Source organism: Pongo abelii, chromosome 15 (genome assembly GCF_028885655.2).
Source record: "Pongo abelii isolate AG06213 chromosome 15, NHGRI_mPonAbe1-v2.0_pri, whole genome shotgun sequence".
NCBI lineage: Eukaryota > Metazoa > Chordata > Mammalia > Primates > Hominidae > Pongo > Pongo abelii.
In genome coordinates this window covers 106,668,630-106,696,362 of record NC_072000.2, presented here as the reverse complement: position 1 = coordinate 106,696,362, position 27,733 = coordinate 106,668,630, and the positions used below count along the sequence as shown (strand labels likewise).

The 27,733-nt window shown below is 43.7% G+C and overlaps 1 protein-coding gene across 13 annotated transcripts in view; it reads left to right on the top strand.

Annotated features, from left to right (window-relative positions):
* MOK (MOK protein kinase) overlaps window positions 1-27,733 on the top strand; it is an 89,288-nt gene that overhangs the window by 27,473 nt on the left and 34,082 nt on the right. For 6 of the 13 annotated variants that reach the window (XR_010137030.1, XM_024231816.3, XM_024231819.3 and 3 more), the window contains exons 3-7: window positions 13,155-13,244; window positions 15,446-15,516; window positions 25,852-25,930; window positions 26,044-26,092; window positions 26,862-27,040. Coding sequence is in view for 12 of the 13 variants with exons in the window: in XM_024231816.3 (XP_024087584.1) it covers window positions 13,155-13,244; window positions 15,446-15,516; window positions 25,852-25,930; window positions 26,044-26,092; window positions 26,862-27,040 (468 nt within the window). In the remaining variant the exon portion in view is untranslated. Of the gene's footprint in view, window positions 1-2,411; window positions 2,447-13,154; window positions 13,245-15,445; window positions 15,517-25,851; window positions 25,931-26,043; window positions 26,093-26,861; window positions 27,041-27,733 lie in introns of all 13 variants that reach the window. The other 7 variants (XM_054530569.2, XM_054530570.2, XM_054530568.2 and 4 more) reach the window with 6 other exon arrangements.

Below are 27,733 nucleotides of genomic sequence, written 5' to 3'. Positions count from 1 at the left end.
TTCTTTATACAATGGGGATAACCACAGTATCTACCCCATAAGATTGTTGTGAGGGTCAAATTAAATAATGCAGATGAAGCACTTAGTGCTGTGCTGGCACACCGTAATAAAGCAACTTGCTATTTAAATCAGTTTTTCCATAACAGATAATACAAGTTAGCAGAGCTTGAAGACTATTTTGGAGATGGACGTGAGATAATAATAGTAAGATTACCGCAGTTGTTCACTACATATCTGGTGTCATGAACAGTACTAGGTGAATTATATGCATGCGTCATTGAATCCTCACTGCGGCCCTGGGAGGAAGATGCATTGTTACATCTTTCAGACTAGGGAATTGAAATTCAGAGAGATCAAGTTCCCCACCTGGCCCGTTGCTACCCAACCTGCAAGTCGTGGAGCCGAGTCTGAGCCCAGGTCTGTGTAGGTCCTGAGCTGGTGATCTTCCCACTGTTCTTCCCAGCTGCAGACGCTGATGCCAACGTCAGGTCTAGATGTAGTACATGGTTTTTCTCAAGTCACACCTCTAAGCAGTCCTCAAATTACTTTTACAAAAACAAAAAGTCTGCTGTGTAAGGTTATAAATAGAAACAAAGGCAAGGAATTTATTAGTCTCCTAAAAGCCTTTTTTTTTTTTACTTAAAAGAGTATAATATGAAAAACCTCAAGCATATACAAAATGAACAGTAGCCCTAGGTATCCAGCAGCCAGAATCAACATCCCTGCTATTTTTATTTAATCTATACCTCCACCCAGTGTCCTTCCTCTACTTGGGCTGCTATAACAAATTATACTGTATTCTGTGTGGCTTAAACAGCAGACATTTATTTCTTACAGTTCTGGAGGGTGATAAGTGCAAGATTAAGATGCTGGCAGACAGGTCTGGTATCTGGCGAGGGCTTGCTTTAGGATTTGCAGGTGGCCCTCTTCTTGCTTTGTCCTCAAATGACAGATAGCAGAGAGAGAGAGAGGACGCATGTTCTCTAGCGTCTTTCTGGCATTTCTTCTTAGAGCCACTAATGCCATGTGCTCTAATTACCTCTCAAAAGCCCCACCTCCTCATATCATCCCATTAGGGGTTTAGGGTTTCAACGTATGAATTTTAGAGGACACAAACTTGCAATCTATGACGTTATACAGTTTTTTAAAGTCAAAATTTGTATACCTTGAAGTGCACATTGTTTATCTGTACAATTTTGGCAAATGGATATTCTCATGTAATCGAGATGTAGAACATTACTGTAACCCTAGAAAGTTCTTCCTTGTTCCTTTTCAGTTTCCTGCTGCCATCCCAGGCAATCACTAGTATGTGCTCTTGTGTCCACCTCCTTTAACTCAGCTTCATGTCTTTGAGATTCATCATTACTGTTGTTCAGTAGTTTATCTCTTTTTTTTTTTTTTGAGACGGAGTCTTGCTCTGTTGCCCAGACTGGAGTGCAGTGGCACAATCTCAGCCCACTGCAACCTCTGCCTTCCAGGTTCAAGCAGTTCTCCTGCCTCAGTCTCCCGAGTAGCTGGGACTACAGGCCTGTGCCGCCACACCCAGCTAATTGTTATATTTTTAGTAGTGACGGGGTTTCACTGGACAGGCTGGTCTTGAACTCCTGACCTCAGGTGATCCACCCGCTTCAGCCTCCCAAAGTGCTGGGATTATAGGTGTGAGCAACTGCACCTGGCCAGTTTATGCCTCTTTAATGCTGAGCAACATTCATTACAATCTGTGACTACAACACAATTTCTTTATCCATTTTCCTGTTAATGGACTTTTTGATAGTTTCCAGTTTTGGGCTACGATGAATAAAGCTGCTTATGAAATTCAACTTCTTAGGCTGGGTGTGGTGGCTTGCTTCTGTAATCCCAGCACTTTGGGAGGCTGAGGCGTGAGGATTGCTTGAGCCCAGAAGTTTGAGACCAGGCTGGATGACATATAGCCTGGTCTGTATGTCGTATGAAGAAAGACTTTTACTATCTTTTTTTTTCCTCTACAAAAAAAAAAAAAAAAAAAGACCAGGGCATAGTGGCTCACTCCTGTAGTCCTAGCTACTTGAGAAGCTGTGATGGGAGCATTGCTTGAGCCTAGGAAGTTGAGGCTGCAATGAGCCATGATCACACCACTGCACTCCAGCCTAGGTGACAGAGCAAGACCCTGTCTCAGAAAAACAACAAAAGAAATATAGAAATTCTACTTGTGCATATATGTTTTCATTTTTTCTTTCTTTCTTTTTTTTTTTTTGAGACGGAGTTTCGCTCTTGTTACCCAGGCTGGAGGGCATTGGCATGATCTCAGCTCACCACAACCTCCGCCTCCTGGGTTCAAGTGATTCTCCTGCCTCAGCCTCCAGAGTAGCTGGGATTACAGGCATGCACCATCACACCCAGCTAATTTTTTGTATGTTTTCATTTTTTCTTAGGCAGTTACCTAGAAACAGAATCACTGGGTCAAAGGGTAGGTATATGTTTAACTTTATAAGAAACTGACAAGCCTTTTCTCAAAGTGATTGTAACTTTTTATTATTTTATTTTATTTTATTTTATTTATTTATTTATTTGAAACAGAGTCTCGCTCTGTTGCCCAGGCTGGTTATCTCAGCTCACTGCAAGGTCCGACTCCTGGGTTCACGCCATTCTCTTGCCTCAGCCTCTTGAGTAGCTGGGACTACAGGCGCCTGCCACCACGCCTGGCTAATTTTTTTTTTTTTTTTGTATTTTTTAGTAGAGATGGGGTTTCACCATGTTAGCCAGGATGGTCTCGATCTCCTGACCTTGTGATCCACCCACTTCGACCTCCGAAAGTGTTGGGATTACAGGCGTGAGCCACCATGCCCAGCCTGTAGCTTTTTATATTACCACCGGCAAAGAATGAAAGTTCCAGTTGCTCCATATTCCCACCAGCATTTGATGTTGTTATTCTTTTAAGTTTAAGCCATTCTGGTGATTGTGTGGAATTATCTCATGGTAGTTTTAGTTTCTACTTCCCCGATGACTAATGATAAACACTTACTTGATCATGTACTTATTGGCCATTCATGTATCTTCATTTATGAATTGCCTATCCAAGTTTTTGCCCCTTTAAAAATTTAGACCTTAAGAAACAAGCCATCCTAAGGGAGAAAAAAAGAAAAAATAATTTTAAAAATTAGGCTGTTTGCCTTTTTATTGAATTTAGGAGTTCTTTATATATTCTGTATAGAAGTCTTTTATCAAATATGTTTTGCAGGTAGTTTCTCCAAGTCTGTGGTTTGCCTATCCATTTTCTTTATGGCATCTTTCCATGTGCTGAAGTTTTTTAATGTCAGTGAAGTCCAATTTATGGAGTTTTTTTGTGGTTATTATTTTTTGTTTTCTGTCTTAGAAGAAATTTTTGCCTACTTCTAGGTTGTGAATATATTCTCCTGTATTTTCTTCTAAAAACCTTATCATTTTAACTTTTTACATTTAGGTCTGTGATCTATGTTTTTTTTTTTTTTTTTTTGAGATGGAGTCTCGCTCTGTCACCCAGGCTGGACTGCAGTGGCGCTATCTCCGCTCGCTGCAAGCTCTGCCTCCCGGGTTCACTCCATTCTCCTGCCTCAGCCTCCCGAGTAGCTGGGACCACAGGCGCCCACTACCACGCCTGGCTAATTTTTTGTATTTTTAATAGAGACGGGGTTTCACCGTGTTAGCCAGGATGGTCTCGATCTCCTGACCTTGCGATCCACCCGCCTTGGCCTCCCAAAGTGCTGGGATTACAGGCGTGAGCCACTGTGCCCGGCCAATCCATCTTAAATTAATTTTTGTGAATGGTGAGCGGTAGGGATCAAGCATCAGTTTTTTCCCCCAAATGAATATCCAGTTGTTCCAGCATCATTTGTTAAAAAAAGACTTTCCTTGCCTTCAGTGGATTATTTTGTCAAAAGCTAATTGACTGTAAAAGTATAGGTCTGTTTTGGACTCTCTATTCTGTTTCATTGCTCTCTCTGACTGTCATTATGCCAATACCATACTGTTTTGATTAATGTAGCTCAACAGTAAGTTTTGAAGTCAGATACTAAAAGTCTTTCTTCTTTTTTTTTTTTTTTTTTTGAGACAGATTCTCATTCTGTCACGCAGGCTGGAGTGCAATGGTGTAATCTCGGCTCACTGCAACCTCCGCCTCCTGGTTTCAAGCAATTCTCCTGCCTCAGCCTCCTGAGTAGCTGGGATTACAGGGGCCCACCACCACACCTGGCTAATTTTTGTATCTTTAGTCGAGACAGGGTTTCACCATGTTGGCCGGGCTGGTCTCAAACTCTTGACCTCAGGTGATCCACCTGCCTCGTCCTCCCAAAGTGCTGGGATTACAGGCATGAGTTACCATGCCCGGCCTCTTCATCTTTTTAAAGACAGTTTTGCCTACTCTAGGTCCTCCGTACATCCACATACATTTTAGAATCAGCTCAATTTTTTTTTTCTGTGAGGATTCTAGGAATATAGCTCATCAATTCTATTAAAAAATAAAACCAGCCAGGCACAGTATCTCAACGCCTGTAATCCCAGCACTTTAGGAGGCTGAAGGTGGGCTGATCACTTGAGCCCAGGAGTTCAAGACCAGCCTGGAAAACATGGTGAAACCTCATCTCGACTGAAAATAACAAAAATTAGCCAGGTGTAGTGGCACATACCTGTAGTCGCAGCTGCTTGGGAGGCTGAGGTGGGAGGATTGCTTGAGCCTGGGAGGTGGAGGCTTCAGTGAGCCAAGATCATGCAGCTGCACTCCAACCTGGGTGACAGAGTGAGAACCTGTCTCAAAAAAAAAAAAAAAAATGTGGGTGCGGTGGCTCATGCCTATAATCCCAGCACTTTGGGAGGCCAAGGCGGGCAGATCATGAGGTCAGGAGGTCAAGACCATCCTGGCTAACACGATGAAACCCCATCTCTACTAAAAATACAGAAAATTAGCCGGGTGTGGTGGCGGGCGCCTATAGTCCCAGCTACTCGGGAGGCTGAGGCAGGAGAATGGAGTGAACCCGGGAGGTGGAGCTTGCAGTGAGTGGAGATCGCGGCACTGCATTCCAGCCTGGGCGACAGAGTGAGACTGTCTCAAAAAAGAAAAACAACGAAAAAAAACCTATTGAGATTATGAATCAGATTGTATTGAATCTATTGTTCAATTTGGGAGAGAATGCATGTCTTAGCAATATTGAACTTTGCAATTAATAAACATGGTATAACCATCTCTCCATTTATTTCAGTTTGCTTTAGTTTCAGCTATGTTTTGTTTTTGTTTTTGTTTTTGAGACGGAGTTTTGCTCTTGTTGCCCAGGCTGGAGTGCAATGGTATGATCTCAGCTCACTGCAACCTCTGCCTTCCAGGTTCACAGGTTCTAGAGATTCTCCTGCCTCAGCCTGCCGAGTAGCTGGGATTACAGGCATGTGTCATCATGCCCAGCTAATTTTTGTATGTTTAGTAGAGACAGGGTTTTGTCATGTTGGCCAGGCTGGTCTCGAACTCCTGACCCCAGGTGATCCGCCCACCTTGGCCTCCCAAAGTGTTCAGATTACAGGTGTGAGCCACCTTGCCTGGACGGTTTCAGCTGTTTTGTAGTTTCACTGAAAAGGTCTTACGTGTCTTTTGTTAAATTTATATCTAAGTGTTTTATGTTTTATAACATTATTATAAAAGGATATTTTAAACATTTATTTCCCATTGTTAGCCATAAGTATGTAGAAATGCAATTAATTCTTGTTTACTTTGTATTTTGAGAAATTTCTCAGGATTCACTTATTTTTTTTTTGTTCTAGTATGTTTTGGTTGCTTTCTTGGGATTTTTTACTTAAAGAAATATGTCACCTGCAAGTAGAGACAGTTTTACTCTTCTTTCCCAATGTTGATGACTTTTTTTTTGAGACGGAGTTTTGCTCTGTTGCCCAGGCTGGAGTGCAGTGGCGCGATCTCAGCTCACTGCAACCTCCGCCTCCCGGATTCAAGTGATTCTCCTGCCTCAGCCTCCCAAGTAGCTGGGACTACAGGCACCTGCCACCACACCTGGCTAATTTTTGTCTTTTAAGTAGAGACGGGGCTTAACCGTATTGGCCAGGCTGGTCTCGAACTCCTGACTTTGTGATCTGCCCACCTTGGCCTCCCAGAGTGCTGGGATTACAGGCGTGAGCCACTGTGCCCGGCCCATGACTTTTTTTCTAGCCTTTCCCACTAGCTCAGATTTCCAGTACAATATTGAATGCAAGTAGCGGGGAAGTGTTCAGCATTTCAACATTAGAAGCATGATGTTAGCTGTATATGTCTTTTATCAAATTGACAGAGTTCCCTTTCATGAATAGCTTGCTGAGAGTTTTTGTCCTGAATTGGTATCGAATTCTGTCAAATGACTTTTTGGCATTATTATTTTTTCCTTTTTCTTTTATTATGGTGGATAACATTGATTCATTTTTTAATAATAACTCAATCTTGCATTCCCAGTATAGCTGGGATTCCCCACTTAGTCATAACATACGATCAGTTTTACATATTGCTGGATTTGATAGTATTTTGTCAAGTATTTTTGTATTTGTACTCATAAGGGATACTTTTTTTTTTTCGTGATGGAGTCTCGCTGTGCTGCACAGGCTGGAGTGTGGTGGCGTGATCTCGGCTCACTGCAACCTCCGCCTCAAGCAATTCTGCTTCAGCCTCCCAAGTAGCTGGGATTACAGGCGCGTGCCACCATGCCTGGCTAATTTTTGTATTTTTAGTAGAGATGTGGTTTTGCCACGTTGGCCAGGCTGGTCTTGAACTCCTGACCTCAGGCAATTCACCAGACTTGGCCTCCCAAAGCGCTAGGATTACAGGCGTGAGCTACCATGCTTGGCCTATACTTTTCTGATTATATAAAAGTCTTTGTTAGGGAGTTAGGTGAGGCATCTCATACCTTTAATCCCAGCACATTGGGAGGCTGAGGTGGGAGGATGGCTTAAGCCCAGGAGTTTGAGGCCAGCCTGGACAAGACGAGACCTTGTTTCTACAAATAAAAAACAGCTGGGCATGGTGGCAGGCACCTGTGGTCCCAGCCACTTGGGAGGATGGCTTAAGATCAGGAGGTCAAGGCTGCAGTAAGCAGTGATTACACTACTGCACTCCAGCCTGGGCCATGGAGTGAGACCCTGTCTCAAAAAAAGAAAAAGAAAAAAGTCTTTATTAGGTTTTGCGGCTGGGCGCAGTGGCTCACACCTGTATTCCCAGCACTTTGAGAGGCTGAGGTAGGTGGATCACTTAAGGCCAGGAGTTTGAGACTAGCCTGGCCAACATGGCAAAACTCTGTTTCTACCAAAACTACAAAAATTAGGTGGGCATGGTAGTGCATGCCTGTAATCCCAGTTACTCAGGAGGCTGAGGCACAAGAATGGCTTGAACCCTTGAGGCGGAGTTTGCAGTGAGCCGAGGTTGCGCCAGTGCACTCCAGCCTGGGCAACAGAGCGAGAATCTGTCTTAAAAAAAAAAAAAAAAAAGTTTTTGTTAGGTTTTGGTATAAAGGTTTTCAGGTCTAACAGAACAAGTTGGGAAGTGTTCATTCCTCCTTTTTTTTGCTGAAAAAGTATGTGTAAGAGTATTTCTTTTTTAAATGTTTGAAATAATTCACCAGTGAAATTGTCTGGTCTAGGAGTTTTCCTTGTGGGGAAGGTTCCCCCGCAAGGATGTTTATTATAACATCATTCATAGTGATAAAAAGATGGGATCACGATGAAGTGGCAGAACAAGGAATGATCTCAAAGCACATCTGTATCAAAGAATATTAAAGAAAAAAAAGCAGAACTATGCCAAATAATTTGGAAGGATTTCCGTATGATTTTTTAAAAGCTTTATTGAAGGATGATTTCCTTTTGTTTCTTTTGAGATGGAGTTTCGCTCTGTCATCCAGGCTAGAATGCAGTGGTGCAGTCATGGCTTGCTGCAACCTCTGCCTCCTGAGTTCAAGCAATTCTCCTGCCTCAGCCTCCTGAGTAGCGGGGATTACAGGCACCTGCCACCACTAATTTTTGTATTTTTAGTAGAGGTGGGGTTTCATCATGTTGGCCAGGCTGGTCTCAAACTCCTGACCTCAGGTTATCCACCCGCCTCGGCCTCCCAAAGTGTTGGAATTATAGGCGTGAGCCACTGTGCCCAGCCTGAAGTATAATTTTCCTTTCATAAAATTCAGCTATTGTAAGTGAGTTTCAGGACATTTATACGGCTGTGCAACTGTCACCACAATTCCGTTTTAGAACACTTTCACCATCTGTTGGGAGGTTTTTGATAACAACTAATAAGAATAAAATAGGGCTATTTTATTAAATAGGGCTGTTTCAATTTCCAGTTTTATTTTGTGTCAGATTTGGTAACTGTTTTTTCAGGAATTTGTTTATCTACCCTAAATTGTCATATTTATTGGCATACAGTTATTTGTAATACTCTCATTATTATTATTTAATTATTTTTTTTTTTTTTTGAGATGGAGTCTTGCTCTTGTTGCCCAGGCTGGAGTGCAATGGCACAATCTCGCCTCACTGCAACCTCTGCCTCCCGGGTCCAACTGATTCTCCTGCCTTAGCCTCCTGAGGAGCTGGAATTACAGGCACCCTGCCACCACGCTTGGCTAATTCTTGTATTTTTAGTGGAGACAGGGTTTCACTGTGTTGGCCAGGCTGGTCTCGAACTCCTGACCTTGTGATCCACCCGCCTTGGCCTCCCAAAGTGCTGGGATTACAGGCGTGAGCCCCTGTACCCGGCCAAGGGGGACATTTAGATAATTGATTTTAACCCTTTCTTCCTTTAGTATTTACACATAAATATCTTTCTAAATCCTGTTTTAGCTGCATCTCATAAATTTCTATATGTTATGCTTTATTTGGTTTGAAATGTTTTCTAATTTCCCTTGTGATTTCTTCTTTACTGTTTAATTTCCAAATATTTGAGGCTTTTGTAGGTAACTTACTATACTGATTTCTAATTTAATCCATTGTGGTCTGAGAACATGTTGTGTAAAGTTTTCAGTCTTTTGAAATGTATTGAGACTTACCTTATGGTCCAGCACATTATCTATATGGATGAATGTTTCATATATACTTGAAAAGAATATTTTATATACAGTTGTTGAATATACTGTTCTGTAAATGTCAATTAGGACAGGTAGTTAATAATGCTGTTAAGATCTTCTGTATCTTTACTGATTTTTTTGAAAGATTGTTCAATCAATTATGGGAGTAGAGTGTTAAAATCTTCATCTCTTTCTTTAGTATTGTCAACTTTTCCTTTATGTATATTAAAATTTTCTCATTTAGGCCAGGCACAGTGGCTCACACCTGTAATCCCAGTACTTTGGGAGGCTGAGGCAGGTGGATCACTTGAGATCAGGAGTTTGAAACCAGCCTGGCCAACATGGTGAAACCTTGTCTCTACTGAAAATATAAGAATCATCCAGGCGTGGTGGCAGGTGCCTATAATCCCAGCTACTTGGGAGGCTGAGGCAGGAGAATCACTTGAACCCGGGAGATGGAGATTGCAGTGAGCCAAGATTACTCCACTGCACTCTAGCCTGGTCAACAGAGCAAGACTCCGTCTCACAAAAAAAAAAAAAAAAAAAAAAAAAAAAAAGCTGGTTGTGGTGGCTCATCACTTTGGGAGGCCGAGGCGGGTGGATCACCTGAGGTTGGGGGTCGAGACCAGCCTGGCCACTGTGATGAAACCTCGTCTCTACTAAAAATACAAAAATAGTCTGGGATGGTGGTGGGCACCTGTAATCCCAGCTACTCAGGAGGCTGAGGCAGGACAATAGCTTGCACCTGGGAGGTGGAGGTTGCAGTGAGCCTAGATCGTGCCACTGCACTCCAGCCTGGATGACAGAGCAAGATTTTGTCTCAAAAAAAAAAAAAATTCTCTTATTTGACACATACACATTTACAATTGTCATTGCTTCCTAATGTATTGACTCTTTTTTTTATCATCATGAAATCATAAGTAGTAGTAATCCTTATTTTGCAGTCTATTTTGTCTAATATTAATATAATCATTTCTTCCTCCCCTTCACTTTGAGGACTTTCTTCATATAGATTGTATTGGTTAGATAAACTTATTTTCCATAAAATTCATCCAATAAAATGAAATGTTGAAATTTCATAGTTGATCTTTAAATAATTTTTTTTTTTTTTTTTTTTTTGAGACGGAATCTCACACTGTCGCCCAGGCTGGAGTGCAGTGGCGTGATTTCGGCTCAGTGCAAGCTCCACCTCCCAGGTTTACGCCATTCTCCTGCCTCAGCCTCCAGAGTAGCTGGGACTACAGGCACCCGCCACCATGCCCGGCTAATTTTTTGTATTTTTTAGTAGAGACGGAGTTTCACTGTGTTAGCCAGGATGGTCTCGATCTCCTGACCTCATGATCCGCCCGCCTCGGCCTCCCAAAGTGCTGGGATTACAGGCATGAGCCACCGCGCCCAGCCGATCTTTAAATTTTTTTTAAAAGTGTGAGTCCTGGTGATCATAATTTGTTCCATTTGTAGATTCCACTTACGGTAAATGTCATCTGGTTCTTTTTGGAGCAAACGCTGCCTACATTCCTCTTACATTCAGTTCTGTGGTATTTTGTTTCCAACAGAACAATAAACAAAAACAAACTCAGTGTCACCTGACAACAAAATTCAACGCAACTCCAAGGCAAAGAAAAGTAGTTTACTTCCAGGTTTTTTTAGATTTTTTTTTTTCTTGATTTTAAAAGAGGGGACAGAGTTGATTTGAATTTTATTAAGCACTGTTATTTGAACAATTGCTAGATCCTGATATCTAGCAATATCCAGGAAAATGTGCCTTTCTAAATGTTTGTCTTAGTTCATTATTTCTCAGTGAATGCCTGTGGAGACATGAAAGAATCCTATCTACAATAAGCAAAATATGTTTTGGGGTGTGATAACTGGTTTTCCTATTACAGAGGAGAAGAGTGGATATTTGTGTAAATAGTATGGCTGTTTGGCTGCCCAGTTCTAAAAACTAAGTTTTTCAGATCGGGTGTTCAAAAATTGGAACTACTGCTAGCTTGTTAGCTTCTTGCTCTTTCCACCTGAAGCAGGATTTCTCTATCTCAACACTGTTGGCATTTTGGTCTGGAATTTTTTTTTTCTGTTCTGTGCGTTGTAGAATATTGAATGATTTGTATTCATTGGTAAATAGCTGCTGTCCTGACCCTCCTGAGTCTCGCCTGGCCCCCTTGTTCAGCACTCCCTAGTTCTGGCTACTTTGAGGACCCAGCTCTAGCATGGTGGGCTGTGTCTTTTCTGATTGGTTGTGGACCTGGGGTGCGAGTTGCTAACACTTTGAATACCAACTTGGATGTGAGGGAGGAAATACAGGATACAAATGAAAATGGGGGCTAGAACTTTTAGTCCAAAAATATTCTTAGGCTCTTCAGGCTACTCTGTTTTCAGGCTCTTCTTAAATATCAGGCTTCTATTTGTTGGCTAACATGAGAGTGACTTAAAATATTCAGACATATTTATTTATTTATTTTTTGAGGTGGAATCTCACTCTGTTGCCCAGGCTGGAGTGCAATGGCACAATCTTGGCTTACTGCAGCCTCCACCTCCTGGGTTCAAGCGATTCTCCTGCCTCAGCCTCCCAAGTGGCTGGGATTACAGGCACGTGCCACTGCGCCCGGCTGATTTTTGTATTTTTAGTAGAGACGGGGTTTCACCATGTTGGCCAGGCTGGTCTGGAACTCCTGACCTCAGGTGATCCACCTGCCTTGGCCTCCCAAAGTGCTGGGATTACAGGCATGAGCGAACATGCCTGGCCTCAGCCATACTGATTTAAAACTACACCTATACTACTACTGGGTACTCTTCAAATAACCAAACAAATGTTGAGCTTTCCAATATATGTTAAAAGTTGATAGAACAGAATTTGCCAGTTGAAAAAATAGTCCCACAATTAGTTCCTTTTGGAGCCCCTGAGATGAAAATTTCTGGTGAATTGAATTATTCAATTAGGTGTGACCCCATGGGCCTACCGTGGTGAAGTGGCATTCTCAAAAGAGGTCTGTCTAGAGGGCAGTGATAGCTAGCCTCAGGCCTTGGGCCTGATTGCACTGTATTGGCATGATTTGTATTGGCAGAGCAGTCTTCATAAAGAAGAGCCTGCAATAAGGCACACCTGCCAAGAGAATGCTTGTCGCCAAGAGAATGAAATGGAAAAGAGGGCCGGGCGTGGTAGCTCACACCTGTAATCCCCGCACTTTGGGAGGCCAAGGTGGGTGGATCACCTGAGGTCAGGGGTTTGAGACCAGCCTGGCCAACATGGTGAACTCCATCTCTACTAAAAATAAAAAAATTAGCCAGGCATGGTGGCGGGTGCCTATAATCCCACCTACTTGGGAGGCTGAGGCAGGAGAATCGCTTGAACGTGGGAGGCAGAGGTTGCAGTGAGCCAAGATCACACCGTTGCACTCCAGCCTGGGCAACAAGAGGGAAACTCCATTTCAAAAAAAAAAAAAAAGAAATCAAAAAGAGTACAGCATCATTAAAGATAAGAAAGAGGCCGGGCACAGTGGCTCACGCTTGTAATCACAGTACTTTGGGTGGCTGAGGCGGGCAGATCATTTGAGCCTGGGAGTTTGAGAGGGCATAGTGGGATGCACCTGTGGTCCCAGCTACTCAGGAGGCTAAGGTGGGAGGATCACCTGAGCCTGGAAGGTTGAGGCTTCAGTGAGACATGATTGCACCATTGCACTCCAGCCTGGATGACAGTGAGGCTTTGTCTCAAAAAAAAAAAAAAAAAAGGAGGGGTGGGTCTTTTCTTGGAACTTTGAAATGCTCATTTTCAGATAGTGTATCTATAAACTGAAGACTAAATCTTAATTATTAATCTTATTAATAAATTTAATCATAAGTTTTAATGTCTATTTTTATGTATGTTAATATGTAAAATAAACTACCAAGTATTCTTTCAGAATCTTAGATGGGAAAAATTTTAACATATGTTCTAGCTATAAGATCCTTGATTTTTTAATGCAGCAATGAGGTATACTTAACTTCAGTTTCTAATGGGAGAAATAAAACCTGATTAACTTGCTTGAAATATTTGTGAGTTTTAAAATTGTGATCCTGGATAATAAGTAACTCTAATTTTGAAGTTGACCTAAACTGTGAATGAGCTATCCATTTTTACCTACACAATAGTATTGAGCAAGTCAACAGCCTCCGAGAGATCCAAGCACTGAGGCGCCTGAATCCGCACCCAAACATTCTTATGTTGCATGAAGTGGTTTTGTAAGTATATTTGGAGCTTGAAAAGTTATCTAAATTTGATGAAAATAATCTCTTTTTAAGAAAGAAAACCATGGTAGACATTTTGAATATTTACTTTGTAGCTCAGAGAGTAACCATTTTTACTTCATCTTACATCACATTTTTATTTGGAAAAATGTGCATCTGATTCTTTTTTATTATTATTATTTTTTAAGAAGGAGTCTCTCTCTCTGTCACCCAGGCTGGAGTGCAGTGGCGTGATCTCGGCTCACAAAAAACTCTGCCTCCCTGGTTCAAGCCATCTCCTGCCTCAGCCTCCCGAGTAGCTGGGATCACAGGCACCCACCACCACGCCCAGCTAATTTTTGTATTTTTAGTAGAGATGGGGTTTCACCATGTTGGCCAGGTTGGTTTCAAACTCCTGACCTCAGGTTATCCGCTCACCTTGGTCTCCCAAAATGCTGGGATTACGAGCATGAGCCACTGTGCCCGGCCAGCATCTCATTCTTAATTAATGTGGAAATGCCTTCATTTAGGTGACTCTACATCATAAAAGCATCCATCATGCAAACACTTCATCTCCTGGAGCTCAGTTAGGCTGCTGAGGTCTTGAGTGTGAATTTTGACCTACTGGGAAAGCACTGTTTGTGTTATTTCAGGGATTGTACATTCTCACTCTGTCCCTGCCAGTTGCCATTTCTGAACAGTCTCCTGGTCTTTCTTACTGTAATTGATAACATTTCTGGGGATTTTTCATTTCTGTTCTAATTATAGAATAGTTTCCATAAGGCTTATCTATCAATCAAAAAGGCAGAGCACAGCTTGTCTCTCGGTGCCTGCCTGAGCCTGGGAAGCCTTCTTCCTGACAGCTCTGTGCTGTGCTTACAGACCTCACTGAACCAGGGAGTCAGGCTACAGGGTTTTGGGACCTTCTTTGCTGTGGGCTAGAATGGCACCGACACTCTGAGAGGGTGCACCTCAGTGTAGAAGCTTCGCTGTGGCTCCGGAGGGAGCCTGGCCTGTAAGATCGGCCAAGGAACTCCAGTTAAACTCCACTGCCAGTTAAAGTCTGGTAGATTTTAATCAGAGAATGAAACAGTTTTAAACTCAAAATGAAATGTCTTGTTATAACTGTGTGGGTTCCTGACCTGTAGCGTTGTTAGAAGTCAGTTTGGGCCAGGTCCAGAGACTGCAGTTTGTATGTAATAGTCTCAACACTGCATGCACGTCATGCACTTTCCACGCACTTTACAAAGTACTCTGTCCAGAATCTCACATGGGCCTCGTAACAACCGAGACCCCTTCCAGCCAGATTGGAGGCACCCAGAGTAGGGTCTGGGGTGATGCAGGCTCTTGCTCAGGACTCTGGGAACCCTTTAAGGGCCTGCTTGAACTCAGGAGAAGTTGGTGGCTCAGCCAGCAGTCTCTGTCCCCATTCTCTGTCAGCGGTGATATCACACCCTTGTGATGTGACTCGTTTTTCTCTTTTTCCCCTGACTGGTTTTTGGTTTTTACTCTTCCATTGTGATTTATCCCAATTACATGGAAGGAATTTAGCTAAATGAAAATTAAATTTGCAGTCATGAAGCACGAATGAATTTTCTTTCTTTCTTTCTTTCTTTTTTTTTTGAGACAGGGTCTCACTCTGTTGCCCAGGCTGGAGTACAGTGGTGCGATCTCAGCTCACTGCAACCTCCGCCTCCCGGGTTTAAGCTATTCTCCTCCTTCAGCCTCCCAAGCAGCTGAGACTACAGGCACACGCCACCACGCCCAGCTTTTGTATTTTTAGTAGAGATGGGGTTTCACCATGTTGGCCAGGCTGGTCTCAAACTCCTAACCTGAAGTGATCGACCACTTGGGCTCCCAAAGCGTTGGGATTACAGGCGTGAGCCACCACGCCTGGCCTCTTCTATTGTTTTGCTTACCCAACTCCCCAACCTTTTTCTTCTTTCTGCTGATAATTAATTATGTATTTTCAAGACATATCTGTTTTCAACTTCTAGAATTTTGTTCAAAGTTGGGTTTTGCTAGTATTTTTAGTTAATTTTATCTGAAATACTGATTTAAAATCAAAACCTTTACTGTTTCAGCAATTACACTGTAGTATTTGATGTGAGAGTGCCTTATGTTTACTAGAAATGTTTACAAATGAATTAAATATTGGATTATATTTTCTGATTAAGGCCAGAAAATTTATTTTAAAAACTTGCTTTCTTCTTCAGTGACAGAAAATCTGGTTCTCTTGCACTAATATGTGAATTTATGGACATGAATATTTATGAGCTAATACGAGGTACGTAGAATAATTTGAAGGCTAACCTAAGATCCTCTTTTAAGGCTTGTAATTCATATATGCTTAGTTGTTCTCAACATCATTAGTCATCATAGTGCTGTAGTTATATACAATACACAGTACAGGGTCACTTCATTCACCAGGAGGCATTTTTCTGACTGCTCATCTACTCAGAACATGGCTGCAAACAAGAAAGGAAGCCCCAGGCCCTCTGGGTGCCCATGTGATCTGGGGGAGAGTGGCGGGAGGCAGCAGGGGCAGCTCTGCTGCAGAGCGCCTGCAGCCAGCCCCACCGTGGGCATGTGTGTGCAGCCCCGCTGGCTTGGGGGCCTCTCTGCTCCCCAGATCTGCTGTTGCTCGACATTCTGTTCCATGCCTCTTAAGGCAGAGCTCTCCCTCCAGAATACTCCCCTGCACGTGAGGGAAGCTCCTACCATTTTCCAGGATGCTCGTTCATTCCCTTCTTCTGAACAATAAAGCACTGTTTAAGAGAGCGTGTTTGCCTGAGGTGACCTCAGTCAGGGCTGGTTTGAGATACTTATAGAGGTTGCCTGAGGGGAACAGGAGAAAAGGAGAGGCTGGCCCACACTTAGCCAATTGTTCCTGGGGGTCTGACCTAATGGTTGTGTTAGATGTCAGAACAAATGAACCTTGTATATCTCACTAAGAAAGTAAAGTAGCAAGTGTTATGTTTTACAAATCACATTATACCTAGAGGAAGATGAAAAACAACTGTCCTACTGTCACATGAGTGACTACTTATGACTTGGAATAGAATTTTAGTGACAGCATCATAGATGATTTAGATGGTGTATTATCTTACAATTTGGGCCAAACTGAAGATGATGTGCTATGGAAAATTTTTAGATTGATAAACTATTTTTGTGATGAAGAAGACACTGATGTTGAAGATATACATGAAGAGTTCAAATAAAATTGTTTTTATGAAGTTGGATAGTGGAGAAAGCATTATATCAATATTTATCTTATATGTGACTTAAAATATGTGTGTGATAGTAAATTACTAACGAAATAAATAGCATAAGTAGCCAAGTTTTTCTACATCCATAAAAGTTGATGTATATAAAGCTGGGTGCAGTGGCTCATGCCTATAATCCTAGCACTTTAGGAGGGAGGCCAGTGCGGTTGGATCACTTGAGGTCAGGAGTTCAAGACCAGCCTGACTAACAAGGTGAAACCCTGTCTCTACTAAAAAATACACACAAAAAAATTAGCCAGGCATGGTGGTGTGTGCCTGTAGTCCCACCTACTCAGGAGGCTGAGGCAGGAGAATCGATTGAACCTAGGAGGCGGAGGTTGCAGTGAGCTGAGATCGTTCCACTGCACTCCAGCCTGGGCGACAGAGCGAGACTCTGTCTCAAAAAATAAAAATAAAGGCGGGGGGCTGGGCGCGGTGGCTCATGCCTGTAATCTCAGCACTTTGGGAGGCTGAGGTGGGCGGATCACGAGGTCAGGAGATCGAGACCATCCTGGCTAACACAGTGAAACCCCGTCTCTATTAAAAATACAAAAAAATTAGCCAGGCGTGGTGGCGGGCGCCTGTAGTCCCAGCTACTTGGGAGGCTGAGGCAGGAGATGGCATAACAAGAGGTGGAGCTTGCAGTGAGCCAAGATCATGCCACTGCACTCCAGCCTGGGCAACAGAGCGAGACTCCGTCTCAAAAAATAATAATAATAAAATAAAAAAAATAAAAAAGGCCGGGCGTGGTGGTTTATGCCTGTAATCCCAGCACTTTGGGAGGCTGAGGCAGGTGGATCACTTGAGGTCAGGAGTTCAAGACCAACCTGGCCAATATGGCGAAACCTTGTCTCTGCTAAAAATACAAAACAAATTAGCCGGGCGTGGTGGCATGTGTCTGTAGTCCCAGCTACTTGGGAGGCTGAGGCAGGAGAATCACTTGAAGCCGGGAGGCAGAAGTTGCAGTGAGCCGAGATCGTGCCACTGCACTCCAGCCTAGACATCACAGCGAGACTCCATCTCAAGAGAAAATAAAAAAATAAAAATAAAAGTCAACAAGAAGGGAGAATTTTTGGCAAGTTGCTGTGTGTTTAGACGCTTGAGAAAGCTTTGTTTTTATATATATATATATATATATATATATTTTTTTTTTTTTTTTGAGACAGAGTCTCACTCTGCCAGTGGTGCAATCTCAGCTCACTGCAACCTCTGCCTCCCAGGTTCAAGAGATTCTCCTGCCTCAGCCTCCCAAGTAGGTGGGACTACAGGCATGTGCTACCATACTTGGCTAATTTTTTTTTTTTTTTTTTTTTTTTTAGGCGGAGTCTCGCTCTGTTGCCAGGCTGAGTGTAATGGTGCAATCAGCTCACTGCAACCTCTGCCTCCCAGGTTTAAGCGATTCTCCTGCCTTAGCCTCCCGAGTAGCTGGGACTACAGGCGCATGCCACCACGCCCAGCTATTTTTTTGTATTTTTAGTACTGACGGGGTTTCACCATGTTGGCCAGGATGGCCTTGATCTCTTGACCTCGTGATCTGCCTGTCTCGGCCTCCCAAAGTGCTAGGATTACAGGCATGAGCCACCGCGCCCAGCCAATTGTTTTGTATTTTTAGTAGAGACGAGGTTTCACCTTGTTAGCCAGGATGGTCTCAATCTCCTTGACCTTGTGATCCACCTTTCTCGGCCTCCCAAAGTGCTGGGATTATAGGCGTGAGCCACTGCGCCCAGCCTTAGGATATATGTATTTTTAGGATACATTTATATGTATTTTCAGTAGTAGAGGAATTGTATAATTGAAGAAATTGAATCTATTTCTTTCAATAACTGTCTACAGCGATTGTAGAAAACAGACCTCGCAGTAGACCTCCGTTCATTATATAAATATTGTCTTCCGTAGGCCAGGCAGTGTGTTCAGTGCACCAACTCTGAGATGCTGTGAGCAATACGGAGCATCCTAGGTTCAGAGATCTTAAAATGTAAGGAGAGTGGCCAACAGTGCTTGTAGGGTAGTAAATATTGAAATATGCATCCTGATTTTAGAGTTGGTAAAATTTGAAAAAAAAGGCTGTCCTAGAATTGATGAAATATAATGATAATAGCTAACAGTTCATGAATGGTACCCATATGGCCAGGCACTGTTCTTAATACTTTATAGGAATTAACTCATTTTAACCTTCCAACAACCCTGTCAGGCATATACGGTTACTTTTTATTTTTTTAAGATGGAGTCTCACTCTGTCACCAGGCTGGAGTGCAGTGGCACGATTTCTGCTCACTGCAACTTCCACCTCGTGGGTTCAAGCAGTTCTCCTGCCTCAGCCTCCCAAGCAGCTGGGACTACAGGAGCATGCCACCATGCCCAGCTAATTTTTTTTTTTTTTTTTTTTTTGAGATGGAGTTTTACTCTTTTTGCCCAGGCTGGAGTGCAATGGCGTGATCTCGGCTCACTGCAGCCTCTGCCTCCCGGGTTCAAGTGATTCTCCTGCCTTAGCCTCCCAAGTAGCTGGGATTACAGGCATGCGCCACCACCCCAGCTAATTTTGTATTTTTAATAGAGATGGGGTTTTTCTATGTTGGTCAGGCTGGTCTTGAACTCCCGACCTCAGGTGATCCGCCCACCTTGACCTCCCAAAGTGCTGGGATTACAGGCGTGAGCCACCGCGCCTGGCTAAGTTTTGTATTTTTAGTAGAGACAGGTTTCACCATGTTGGCCAGGATGGTCTCGATCTCTTGACCTCGTGATCTGCCCGCCTTGGCCTCTCAAAGTGCTGGGATTACAAGCATGAGCCACTGTACCTGGCCCAGATACTGTTATTATCCTCATTTGAAACATGAGGACATTGAGGCATGGGGAGATAAGTTGCTTGTCCAAGGTTATATACCTAGTAAGTGGTAGAACTGGGGCTGAACCTAGATAACCTGATCCTGGAGTGCATGTTCTTAACCACCACACATATGACCTCATGACAACCCTATGTGGTTGGCACTATTATGATTCCCATTTTACAGATGAGGGAGTTGAGTCTTGAAGGATTAAGTAATAATCCAAAATTAAGCTGTTAATAAATGGCAGAACTAGGACTTAAACTCAAGCCTGACTCTGAAATCCTAAGCATTAAGCTCTGTTGCTGCCCTGGGTCTCTATTTCTGGGCCCAGCTCAGTGCCTTAAATGAGTAGAGGCACCTAATTATTTACAGTTGTTGATGATGATGCTGCTTTAGTGAAAACTGAATCACTCACTAAGGCTTTAGATACAGAGTGGCAATTTTTATGACTTAAATTGCTGCTCTCAGGTTATTAGAATATTGAGGAGCACTATTAAAGACTAAAGAAGAAGATAATAATGAAATAAGGGAACGACCACACAGCCATTATTGAATTGTCTGCTTTACAGCAGTGTGCAAGGTCTGGCAAGAACTGGGAAGATAAAGAAGCAGCATGTCAGATGCATGTTTTTTATATTGAAAGAGTATATAGTCTTTTTTTTTTTTTTTCTTGAGATGGAGTCTCACTCTGTTGCCCAGGCTGGAGTGCAATGGCACGATCTCGGCTCACTGCATCCTCCGTCTCCTGGGTTCAAGCGATTCTCCTGCCTCAGCCTCCCGAGTAGCTGGGATTACAGGTGCCCGCCACCACGTCTGGCTAATTTTTTGTATTTTCAGTACAGACAGGGTTTCACTATGTTGGCCAGGCTGTCTCAAACTCCTGACCTCGTGATCTGCCCTCCTCAGCCTCCCAAAGTGCTGGGATTATAGGCGTGAGCCACCGCGCCCAGCCTGAAAGAGTATATAGTGTAGTGTCCACATAAACTATATGAGAGTGATATCATAAGAGAAAAGGAATGGCTGGGGTAGACTTCTCTTTGTTGAACAGGTGTCGGATGAGGCGGAGACGGCGCGGGCTGGGAAAATAAGGCTTTCCTGGAGGAGTGGTGGAATTGGACAGGTGCGGGAGAGGATGTCCCATTTGCAGTGACGTGCCATGGGCTATTCCAGAGGCAGGGACATGGTGGGGAACACAGCAGACACAGGTCCCACCCATGTGGAGCTCACACTTGATGAGGAGAGACAGGAAACAAATGAAGAAATTATCAAGAATATCAGTCAAAATGATCAAGAATTCCAGATAGGGATAAGTGCTGTCAGTGAATAAAACAGGCCAATGTGTTAGAGAGTGATGAGGATAGAGTACTTCAGGCAGAGGGACAGCCAGTGCAAAGGCCCTGAGGCCACCGTGAGGGAAGAGGCCCATGTGGCTGGAGGACATGGAGGAGAGTTGCAGGAAACGGAGTAGGCAGGCATCAATGAGGCTGGTAGGGTGAGGGTAAGAATTTTCATTACTCTAAGTTCAATGGGAAGCCATTATTGGGCTTTAAAGCAAGGGAGAGGTGGTTTTCAATTGGTGTTTAGACCAGTGTTTCCAAAACGATCACAGAAGACCAGTTGTTTTATTTCTAATCTATTGCAGACCAGAATTTTTGTAAAATATAGTAAAAATGAATTACCAGAAAAGTGATCACGTGCTTAGATGTCACAGCATGTCAAATTGCTATAAGTGGTTCTAAACAGGTATTCTTTTTTTTTTTTTTTTTTTTTTTTGAGACAGAGTCTCACTCTATTGGCAGGCTGGAGTGCAGTGGCGTGATCTCTGCTCACTGTGACCTCTGCCTCCCGGATTCAAGCAATTCTCCTGCCTCTGGCTCCCAAGTAGCTGGGACTACAGGTGCGCGCCACCACGCCCGGCTAATTTTTGTATTTTTAGTAGAGACGGGGTTTCACCATGTTGGCCAGGATGGTCTCGATCTCTTGACCTTGTGATCCGCCCACCTCGGCCTCCCAAAGTGCTGGGGTTACAGGCGTGAGCCACTGCGCCCAGCCCTAAACAGTTATTCTTAATTTATGTCATCTCCTCTTAGACCAGTAACAAACAGTCCCTGAATCATCATCAGCTCATGGACTGTGCTTTGAGTAGCATCTTTTTAGAAGGAATTCTCCAGTTGCTGTTTAAAGAGTAAATGTGCTGTAGGTGGATGTGTTGGTTCTCCCTTTTAGTTGCAAATAACAGCCTCCCCGATTCTCTGATTAACTCAAGAGGGGTTACTCTGTGATATGGATAGATTGCCAGAATTGTTGGGAGGACTGAAGAAGCAGACTCTGGGCTTGGCCTATAGGAAGTTGCTTCTCACAACTCTGCTCTCCATGATGAGGCTGCTGGCCCTGCCGCTGACAACGCTCTGCAGAATAAAGCTGCTGCAGCTACCAGGCCTGGAATCATGCCTCTTCTGTCAGGATCAGGAGGCAGCCGTGATCCATGCCCTCAGAATGGATGCCTTCCATCCTCTCATTTGCCACACCTGGGCCAGAAGCATCTTTCCCAAGTGTTCCCATTTAGGCGGAGCCTAAGTCACATCTGGAACACTCAGCTGCAAGGCAGCATGAAGAATGTCATTTGGACGTTCAGGCCTGGCATGCTAGATGGGGGTTTGGGGTAGGTCCTGAGCAAGCCAATCTGCGGGTGTGCCACGAAGGCAAGAGTGGTGTGGGAGCCTGGGGAAGGGATGGCGAAGGCCCTTTGCCTGCCACTCTCTCTGGATGAATGTCTCTGAATTCTTCTTTGGCGTGAGTTAGTAATTGGGGTGAATAGAGAATGGCTGCCCACCAGCGATCCTAGTTTGTGTATTTGGGTGCATGTGCTTATGGCTCTGGGCTCATGCCATCTGCAATAGGAAAGCCTGTCTTGGAATTTATGAAGGAAAAACTGTAAAGGAGGTTTAGTTTCCCTCATAATCTGACTATAGAGGCAGCTACTCTTTTACAAAATTGTATCTGATTCTGCTCTTTTTTTTTTTTTTTTTTTAACTGTTTCAAGTTAAATTCATAGGGCCAGGTGCAGTGGCTCACGTGTGTAGTCCCAACACTTTGGGAGGCCAAGGCGGGAGGATTGCTTGAGCACAGGAGTTTGAGACTAGCCTGAGACTCTGTACCAAAAAAAAATTTTTTTTTTGGTACAGAGTCTCACTCTGTCGCCCAGGCTGGAGTGCAGTGGGGTGATCTCGGCTCACTGCAAGCTCCGCCTCCCGGGTTCACGCCATTCTCCTGCCTCAGCCTCCCGAGTAGCTGGGACTACAGGTACCCACCACCACTAAATTAGCCCGGCTAATTTTTTTTTGTATTGTTAGTAGAGACGGGGTTTCATCGTGTTAGCCAGGATGGTCTCAATCTCCTGACCTCGTGATCCGCCTGCCTCAGCCTCCCAAAGTGCTGGGATTACAGGCTTTTTAATCTGCTTTTTAAAAGACTTCTAGGTGATTATGAAGATTGGATAGATTAGACTTTTCCTAAAAGATTCCACGTTTCCCAAGTTCAAGTTCAGATGACTCTAATGACAATTTTATGATACGAGTAAGATTTGAATGTGTGGACATGGCTGGGAAGGGCGTTCCTGGAATGGAACATCATGAATATAGGTACGAAGCAGGCGAGCTTCGGGAGCAACCAGAGAAGAGTCCATGAGGGAATTCACCTGAGCATTCGATAAACAAGAAGGGTGTGGTGGGGGCATGGTTCTCGAAGCTAGGACCCAAGACTAGTAGCTGCACCTGGGCTCTAGTTAGGCGACTATGAGGCCCCACTGCAGACCTTCTGAATCAGAAATGTGGGTGGAGATGGGGAGGGACAGTATGTGTCTTAGCAACCCACTCGTGGGAGTCTGAGAACCCTTTTGGTGGAGAGGAATTGGTTGAAGGAGGTCTTGAGTGCCAGGGTAAGTCGGGGGCAGTGAGACTGGGTTTGATCACAGGACCCAGGAGCACCTGATGAGATGAAATTCCAGCAGCTTCATCCTGCTGCGTGTGTGAAGGAGAATGGAAAGTTGCTTTCTTTTCATCTGTTATAGATATTAGTTTAATAAGATTCCAGAATTATCAGCTTGGGAAAGCTGATAAAGGTCTTACTTTTAATTCTTTTGATTTTAATTCTGGAAAATTGATGATAAATCATGTGAAACAATAAAAAGATGATAGTATGACACAAAAAAGTTAATTGCAGCCAGGTGCAGTGGCTCAAGCCTGTAATCCCAGCACTTCGGGAGGCCGAGGCGGGCGGATCACGAGGTCAGGAGCAAGACCAGCCTGGTCAACATAGTGAAACCCCGTCTCTACCAAAAATACAAAAAAATTATCAGGGTGTAGTGGTGGCGGGTGCCTGTAATTCCAGCTACTTGAGAGGCTGAGGCAGGAGAATCGCTTGAACCTGGGAGGTGAAGGTTGCAGCGGGCGGAGATCGTACCAATGCACTCCAGCCTGGGTGACAGTGCGAGACGTCATCCCAAAAAAAAGAAAAAGCTAATTGCACCTAGACATTTTACAATTTAAATTCTATTATTTGTAAAATAATTCTTGTTAAGTAGAGAAAAAGAATAATTTTAATTTTTCAAAAGAAATTGTAAACTTAGGACCAAAAGTGTCAAATGGTATATGTGCTCATGGAGGGAGGAAGCGGATTTCCAGACTGTTAGGTGAACATGGTCATTGTGCAGATTTAAAACTTAATAACTTAAAACACACTTTGAAAATTAAAATCAAGTAAAATTGACATCTTCTGGAACAGGGGTAAACTGTGATGCTGGGTGTGTGGTATGAAGTCTTCAAACACAGTAGAAAGCTGCGGGCACCAAGGCACAGCCAGCCCAGGTGCTGAGTACAGGGCAGCTGCAGGGGGGACTGTGCCAGCCACGCTAAACGGCCTCTCCTGTGAAAGAAGACATGTGGACCGAGACTGAAAGCAGTTGAACTGCTTCTTGAACTGTGATCTATCCCCCTTTAAAGTGGACATCTCCACATAAACAGGAAAGCCTAGCGGAACACTGGGTTGACGAGTGACTCCTAACATTTTCATAATCAGCGTAGGCTGAAGGACAGCGTCCTGGAAGGCCTCCGAGGCCGGCTGAGGCTGTCAGACCATGCTACTTGTGCGACGATTGCTCAGTGCTGTTCCCACTGAAACCATAGCACATGCGCTCTGAATGTTCACAGAGCTGTGGCCAATGTTGGAGATGACGCACGTGCTAATTGCCCCGATTTCATCCTTACACATTGTATGTATGGATCAAAATAACACTCTCTGGGTCCCATGAATAGGTACAATTACTACATTTCCACTAAAAATAAAAGGAAAAAAATTATCAACAATTCTGTCATTCTTCAGTAACGTTTGTTGTTTATTAATTTTTTAATTGGCAACTTCCCAAACCTGCTTCACCTGTTTCAAAACTCAGAAAAACCATGTGTGCTAGAGCAGCAGCAGAGTCACTGTGCAGCTGATAGAGCTGACTCGCCCGGGGCTTCCAAAACAGGCCCTTGCGGTGTCTCCACCATGTTTATAGATTTTGTTAAATTTGCAAAAATAAGATATTTCAACCACAAAGTTAAGACTGCCATCTCTTCTATTTTAACCTCTCCTATGTCATATTTCCCGCCTTAGCGTAACCGTGAAGTAGCCATGGACATATCTGGAATCTTGTTAAGGGTTGGCTGGGATACATTTATATGCTTTGCAGTCTCTTCCAGTATTAATAGTTACATTATTGCTGGCCATCTCATTCGGGATGTCTTCTAGGAATACTCTGAATATGGTCAATTCAAAGATTAAAGAGCACTCACTCCATAGAAAACTTGAAATATGAAATCTTATAGCTCTGATATGAAAGAAACTTAGCAGTTTCCCCAGATTTGACTACAATTCTAAAAATTACATGGTGCTACTAACACATAGTTGAGGATGTAAAAGAAACCTCTATAAACTGCCAAAAAGAAAAATAAAAAGGGATTTTCCTTTAAAAATGTATGTGCTATGTAATTTTAAATGAGATCATGCCATTATACAGATTGTTTTTTTTGGACGGAGTTTTGCTCCTGTTGCCCAGGCTGGAGTGCAATGGTGCCATCTCGGCTTGCTGCAACCTCTACCTCCTGGGTTCAAGTGATTCTCCAGCCTCAGCCTCCCAAGTAGCTGGGATTACAGGCACCCGCTACCATACCTGGCAAATTTTTGTATTTTTAGTAGACATGGGGTTTCACCATGTTGGCCAGGCTGGTCTCAAACTCCTGATCTCGTGATCCACCCACCTCAGCCTCCCAAAGTGCCGGGATTACAGGTGTGAGCCACCGCCCCTGGCCAGTATATGGAATTTTAAATGGTATGTTTTGTAGGTACACTACATATTTCCTAAGACTACTTCAGATTATTTTTTACAGGGGATTTTCACACATCATTAAATAAAAATGGATTATTTTTGTTTCAAAAAAGAGGATATGTACCATCCAGTAACCATGTTTGCCTATTTCTTTGATTGTACAGGGAGAAGATACCCATTATCAGAAAAAAAAATTATGCATTATATGTACCAGTTATGTAAGTCCCTGGATCATATTCACAGGTATGCTCTTGGAGATTTGACAGCTCTGAAATTAATAAAATGTGTTAACATTCAGATTCAAGAATTTGAATAAATGAAGTGTAATTCTATTTTTCCTTCTATACTGAATGCAGAAATGGAATATTTCACAGAGATGTAAAACCAGAAAATATACTAATAAAGGTAAGAGCTTTTACATGAAAGCTAGGTATCAGAATAAAAGTTGAACAGAAAATCTTTCCCTGAAAGCTTTTCCCCTCCTACCGGAGGAACTTTCAGTCCATGCAGCTAGACAGCCTGTTTGTTACAGTAATTTTTTCCCCTCTCAGGTTGTAAAAAATGGTTTATTTAATAAATGCCATCAACATAACTGACTGCACCTGGAAGAAAATAATAGAAAGCACCATTTTCACACTTCAGACAAAAATGAACCCTATTCAGACGGCCGTTCAAACCTTCTAGAGGGAAATGTGGCAGAGGCAAGATTTGAGCTCAGGTCTGTCTCACTTCCAAGCCACTAAACTACCTGTGTTTAAACCGTATAATTTGCTGTTTCCCAGCACCTGTCACTGGCTGTCAGCAGGGTCCTCTGAGGCTGTGTGGCTAAAAGAGCCCTTGCTGGGCAAGCTGGCAGCATGACCGGACAGACGACTAGTGTGTGTCATTTGTTTGTAGAAGCGCCGCGAGTTAACCATTTTCCAAACCTGTAGACATTTTGGAAATATATGTAAAACATAGCCAGAATATTTGTAAACCTGTTCCACTGAATAGACACATCACTTCCTCATCTGCTGGAGGCACTTTCAGGTGCTCATAAAGCCAGTAATTTGTATTTTACAGACTACTTTAGATGTTAGTAATTTTCCTGCTGGTGCATAAATATTTGGAGTGGTTTGTATTACGATAGCCACATAATGGGACGTTACTTGTCCTTGCTTCTCTCCCCTTCCAGCAGGATGTCCTGAAATTAGCGGACTTTGGCTCCTGCCGGAGTGTCTATTCCAAGCAGCCGTACACAGAATACATCTCCACCCGCTGGTACCGGGCCCCGGAGTGTCTCCTCACCGACGGATTCTACACGTACAAGATGGACCTGTGGAGCGCCGGCTGTGTGTTCTACGAGATCGCCAGGTAGCACCAGGCCAGGCTCCTGCCTGGTTCCTGCAGTGGAGGGGCAGGGCAGCCAGGCTCATGCTCCTTCCCTTAGAATCCAGGTGTCATGGTCATTCTGGTTTTTCTTTCTGTTTTACTGTTTTTAATTTAACAGAAAATTGACTAGGCTTTCATTTTACTTGTTGTACATATTTGGCCTTGCCTGCCCTTCCCGGAGAAGAGCAGCAGCCCTCAGTTGTTCTCCTTCCCGCACACCCTGGTGGTGTGGGCAGCTGCCTCCTTGGGCTTGCCATGTGGTGTTTGATGGGGCTGCTGTGGGGAGGGGTGAGCCAGGCCTCCCCTGAGATGTGCAGTCATATCAAGTAGGGTGCCCTGGCCACAGGTGTGAGGATGAGGCACCTTCTGGCACAGCTGGACTCTAGAAAGCCCCAATCCCACCCCTCCCTGCTTCAGCCTCCAAACTTCCCACTCCCTCCAGCCTTTGGGAAGGAGCAATGGCCCAGGGACGAGGAGATGGGGGCTGGTCCCACTCCAAGGTGAATGGTGTTGAGTTGAAGAAGCGCATGGGGGTGGAGGGCTGCACCTCTTGCTCCCAGTGGGTCTCCAGGCAAGTGGCAGTGAGGTTAAGGTCTGGGGGCGCATCTGAGGGGTCAAAGTCTGGTCCCGCCTGCTCAACAGACTGCTGCAGAAATGCACTTCAGGACATACTCT